At 38.9% G+C, this 5,514-nt stretch overlaps 1 protein-coding gene across 2 annotated transcripts; it reads right to left on the bottom strand.

Moving 5' to 3' along the window:
* Window positions 1-1,080: 1,080 nt before the first annotated feature.
* cunh5orf34 (chromosome unknown C5orf34 homolog) lies at window positions 1,081-5,293 on the bottom strand. Of its 2 annotated transcripts, XM_055050721.1 has the most exons (11): window positions 5,004-5,293; window positions 4,840-4,929; window positions 3,758-4,084; window positions 3,424-3,677; window positions 3,264-3,347; window positions 2,044-2,164; window positions 1,872-1,963; window positions 1,718-1,787; window positions 1,554-1,633; window positions 1,419-1,465; window positions 1,081-1,334 (listed from the first exon to the last, which is right to left on the bottom strand). In XM_055050721.1, the coding sequence occupies exons 1-11, from the start codon at window positions 5,208-5,210 to the stop codon at window positions 1,150-1,152; spliced, it is 1,557 nt and encodes a 518-aa protein (XP_054906696.1). In that variant the 5' UTR covers window positions 5,211-5,293; the 3' UTR covers window positions 1,081-1,149. The 2 variants fall into 2 exon arrangements, with proteins under 2 accessions (XP_054906696.1, XP_054906695.1); XM_055050720.1 differs by having other exon boundaries at window positions 1,554-1,787.
* Window positions 5,294-5,514: the final 221 nt, after the last annotated feature.

The raw sequence follows: 5,514 nt of genomic DNA, 5'->3' as shown, positions 1-5,514 counted from the left end.
GAGACAGCGAAAGTCAAGACGCCGCAAATCTCCTCCGCAGACCTGAGATCAGAATAATCTCCCGCCCCCTTTTTTTCCTGCACTCTAAAATAAACATGGACAAAAATACCAATCTGAATGCCTTATTTTGAGAATTTCTGGTTCATATCATATTCTTTGCGTAAACAAAAACATATCTAAATAACCACATTTAATATACAATATTATAAATGTAGTACCTAACTATAAGTCCACAACTATAAAAGAATACGCACATATTTCTCAGACATATGGACTAGTTACAACTGCCCAAACTACATACAAGCAAGACTCTGCATTGAGTCTTGTGTAGTGAAAATAGTTGAATGGATACAATTTAAATAAATGACTAACTGAATTAAGTTTATCCAATTTGATTGAAGTTTGTTTAACCTGTTGAGTTAAACATCATAAATGAACTTAGATGAATGTAATTCAATTGTTACCAACTAAAGCAATTATTTTAAAGTTGCAGCATCTTTTTTTCCCTCTTTTTATTTTTTGGTATGTAGGTTTATACCAAGTTTTATTTTGTGGACCGTACCTTTTGCAAAAGTGTACAGCTGCATATACCGCCATGCAAGCTTTTGACTGCAATTACTACACACTATGCTTTTTTTCTATTTTTTTTTAAATATATATATAAAATTCTCCCACTCCATAGTGATGCATTATGGCCTGCATTCCATAACATAACCTCCTGCTTGTCGTTTTAATGTGGAAAAAATGCACATGGCATTAAAACTTTCTCAAGACTCAAACCTGGATAAACCTGTGGTCCACAATAATGATGGGAAAAGCAACAGTTCAATGGTACATTTAAATAAAAAGGAATCCAAAATCATTTTTATCTGCGTTATTAACGAATATCAAAAGGTCAAAACCAACTGCAATACTTATATTGCCCACTCAGCGTCACACAAACACAAAAAATAAGAATCCTGGAAGGAACGTTGTTTGACTCCAGTTTTAGGGGCCTATTAAGATGATGATATTTCTCCACCGTATGTTTATTTTGACAATTAAACACCACATAAATTTAAATAGAAAAATCACTTTATTTCAGATTCTCGCCATGCATAAATTCCCGTATATACACGTCACAGAAAAGGTGAAAATAATAAAAAGTCCTCAGTTCAGCGTGGCGGCTGAGATGAGAGCATCAATTTCCTTAATAGCTTCAGAGGTTCTCTGAAGCGCTTCAGCAATGTAGTCCTCATTCACCACCTCATCCTCCTGTGTGATCTTTGAACTTGCTCCTTCTGAGTTTCGTTGCTTACTTTCACTTCTCAGCAGGTGGTTGTTCTCCAGCAGGACTGCGCACAGAATGCTAAAGGCTAAACCTCACTGCATTGTATTTTCACAAACATTGCATATTATGCTCTTGGATAGAAGGATACAGTTGAAACGCTTTATCTTCTCCAGTTCTGCAGCAACAACATCCGAACTGAAGTTGAAGTGTGAAAACAAGCTGTTAAAAAAGGGAGCCGTTCCCTCTCCCCCTAAAATTAAGTGATCGGAAAGACACAACTTACAGACTCCCAGCTGTCTGTGGCGTCTCCACTGCACTGGAAGGATTTTGCTCAAGTTGGATTGTTTTAGAAATATATTTGTCCTGCAAACACAATTTTATTACAATAAACAAATTAGGCATTTTAACAAGTTCTAGAACTGGAGATGTAAACAGATGTAGAACAACCTGTTGCAGGCAGGTGTGTATGACAGGAAACTTTAGTAAATGCTTGGCCTGGTTATAACTAACAAGAATCCTGTGAGAAACATAGGCAATGGTTAAAATCCTGAAAAACATGGAAGTTTTACAAGCCACAAACTGCAGTGAAGTGGTATCTTACCTGCTGGCACGGCTCACAATGGAGCCCACAGGGTACAACTGTCCAGGTGTACCAGGGGGAAGGCTGCTTAAATGGTATGTTGTTTCTCTTCCCTGAGCAAAAGAAGGCAACAGTTAGGAACCTGCATCACTTTGATTTCGTAACAAGTTTGCAATGAAAGACTGAAACTGACCTCCTCAGAGTGAAGCCTGGGTTTATAATGAGTAAAATAAGAGTTTAGGACACCGTTGGAGCGGATCACTGAGCCGTCTCCTGGGGAAACCTCTACCACTGGGATTTCTCCACTCAGTATCCTACAGAGCGAACATGAGGACAGAGTTGTTATGGAGCAAATAAATCCCAGTTAGATTAGAAAAATTTAAGACACCAGGGCTGCAACTAACAATTATTTCAGTAATCAACTTATCACTTGAGTCGTTTTCTCTAACACTTATTTTACAGATAAAGGTGTTTTTAAATACAAAATGTATGAATTTTCTGTACAGTTTTGGCTGAATTACTGCCCCAAAATATGTTATTGTTTCTCCAAATTGCCTTTTTTTAAAGTCTGGATACTCCAGTTAACAATTAATCGATTACTAAATTAGTTGACAATTATTTAAATGATCAGTGAATCATGATTAAGCCGAGGCACTCTAATCAAAGATGTAAGATAAATTTCCAATCTCAGTTTTTGTGATGACCTTCCGACACCACATTTCACCCGTTTCCTTTAAGAGCTTAACAAGCTGTTAGGTATTTTCCTCGAACCTACAATAAAATAACCACAGACAACGTATATGAATTAAATATGGTCAGGCTTCTGCAGAAGGAGAAATCCCGATCAACAGCTCCTCCGGGCTGGTCAAAAGAGAGTTCTGATCTGCTTTCACGTGAGCTCCCTCTTTATTGTCAAAGAACATCAAACAACAGAGGTCGTAAAACATTTAACACAAACAGACCAACAACTCAGTTCCAGGTGTGATATCTAATTTACAATCTGAGCCCAGTTCAGCTCTGGGTCAAACTGTCACCTAAGACTGGGTAGATAAACACCAGAGAAAACTTTAGGGTCTGAGAACCATAAAGTTTTACTATCTCGCATGAAGACAGTCGTAACCTCCAGGTCAGCCCATACACACATAAGGAAGAGAACACTTTAACAAAATGATAATATCAAAAAATCTCTAACACAAGCAAACATTCAACTTTACAGGGTTCCAAATTTAGGCTCTGTGAAAATTCAAGGTTTGCTCAGGTGGTAAAATCCACTTTGTGCCAATAATCAACATCAGATGAAATAATCTTCATCTGATGTTGAGATGAAACATCAGATGAAAGTTGATGCCTCTGGGTAAACTGAGTATAATTAGTACACATACAATGCCTTTTCTTATGTGCTTCTACACGTACCTGTATGTGACTCCTTGACACCATAATATTTTTACAAGCTCCGTTGGAAGATCTGATACTTCTTCTTCCACCTTAATCTTCCACCTAAAAAGCATAAATATCGAGCTAAATTTGGAATTTAACAGACTCAATTAGTGCCCAAAATCCTTAATCCACAAACCTGTGCCAGTGAGGTGACGGACATGTAAGAGGAAGAGCCTGGGGAAGCTGGGAGTCTCTGTCTTTATCAGATATGTCAAGCTCATCATCAGCTTGTTTGGATTTACTTGGCTCTTCAGACTTAGTATCTTTACTGTTAGAGAGACTGGACATCCAGTGATGCCGAGCCAAGGAGAGAGGATAGGCCCATGTGGGATCAACGGCAAGGCAAGAGTGATGCTGCACAACTGTGGTGGCCTGGTACATCTGTTCAGGCTGAAAGCAGAACAGAAGTTGAATGATGATAATCGTATCAAACATGAGTTTAAAGCACAAGAATATTCAAAAGGTAATACCTGCTGGTGAGTAGTGCTGGTAAGATGCGAGGAAAAAGAGTTTGCTTTAGTTGACTCCTTCCCCAGATGTCTCTGGTCATTCTGACTGTTTGCTTGCTGCTGACTCTTCAGACTGCCATCAGTTTTGTTTAAACTGCACACAATTTGGTGCTGAGGCTGACTCAGGTTACACATGAACTCGACGGAGAATTCCTCACCAGACGGCGACAACGTCAACATGGCTCTCCCCTCCTCTGACCTGACTACGATCTCACCTCCAGGTCCAAACTCAGGCTTGTAAGACGAACACTCAGGCCACTTAACACCGGAGTCAAGACTGTAAAAAGGCTGTCAAGGGAAACTCATGATGTTTAGATAATTTTGCTCAGCTTAGAGGTGCATCTCAAAGTATACAAGTTTATCCATTTATTAATTCAATTCCAAAAATTTTAATTATAAAAAATGTTATTTGGATGAATTACAAACTTCCAGAAAAAATTAAAATAGCTAAAACACTGGGTTCCTGCAAATCTCAACTAAAAACCCCTGTTTAGAGTTTAACAATGGCATTTGACATAGTGTAATGTTTTGATTGTTGATTCTATGTTGCACAACTTTGTGTTTGTTATTATATAAAGCACTTTGAAATGGCTTGCTGCTGAAATGTGCCATACAAATAAAATCTGATTGAGTGAGTGACAATGTTGTTAAACGTTATTTGGGCTCATTTTTCTTTTGTTCATTATTTGACAGAACCAGAATATACCAGAATATGCACGTAAATTATATTTTTGTCTGAATACATAATTTCTAAAATATATATATATGATTAAAGTCAGCTACTTTACTTGAGTAATTGTTTCACTTTAAACATAACTCTTTTTTTTACTTCTGCTTGACTGACTTATTAAAAGGAACTCTAGCCTTACTTGAGTTTGGAGGTCATCTACCTAGTAGTGGCAATTTAACAGAAGTAAATATTTAACATATAACTCTACGTGAATCGCAATGATTTATTAGAAAAATTTGAAATAAATAACTTTAAAATTATATTCTGATCTATTGAAATGCTTATTTTTGACACTGAAGTGGATCAACCGTACCTTCCTGTTGTCAGCAGCGATGAGCTCTCCTGGAAGGTAAGGTCGACTGGCATACTTATTCCTGAACGCCAGTGCGGTTGTCATTAGCGCCTTCGAAAACAAAGTAAACTTCGTTGTGATGCCTGAGAAACAAGCAGGAAATAACACTGGAGTGTTTCCTCTACCTTAAAGGCGCTAATGGCGAACCTGGTTCTCTGTCGGACTCGCTCAGTGGGCTGCACAGGACGTCCGAGCGGGTCCGTGGCTTTAACCAGGACGAATTCACTGCCACACGGCGACAGCTGCAAATGAGCTCCGTGTCTGTCATGAACTTCCACGGACTCGTCCTCATACATCACCATCGCACTGACGCCCTCTGCGGTTCCCATCATCCGGGGAACTTTCAATAACAAGCCACAGGAAGAAACCTGAAAACAAACTGACGACGTTCTCAGGTTGAGCCGTTTGACTACTGGCGCGCAGTAAAGCCAGGGAGTCACGTGACCGGAAGTATCCTCCCGAGTGGCTTACTGAAGGATTACAGTAACAGAGTGCCACCTGCTGTACAAAAGACGGTACGGCATCAGCGCTTTCCCTCTTTTCATTGTCCCTTATGTCTCTTCATCTGTTCTCATCACAGGCGCATTTAGTCACAGAATAGCCTAGTAAAAACATTTAACTAATTCCTGTTTATTG

The sequence above is a fragment of the Poeciliopsis prolifica genome, unplaced genomic scaffold, assembly GCF_027474105.1.
Source record: "Poeciliopsis prolifica strain line A6 unplaced genomic scaffold, Auburn_PproV2 SCAFFOLD031, whole genome shotgun sequence".
Classification (NCBI taxonomy): domain Eukaryota; kingdom Metazoa; phylum Chordata; class Actinopteri; order Cyprinodontiformes; family Poeciliidae; genus Poeciliopsis; species Poeciliopsis prolifica.
Note: the sequence above shows the minus strand (reverse complement) of the source record. Positions and strands in the feature narration are given on the sequence as shown.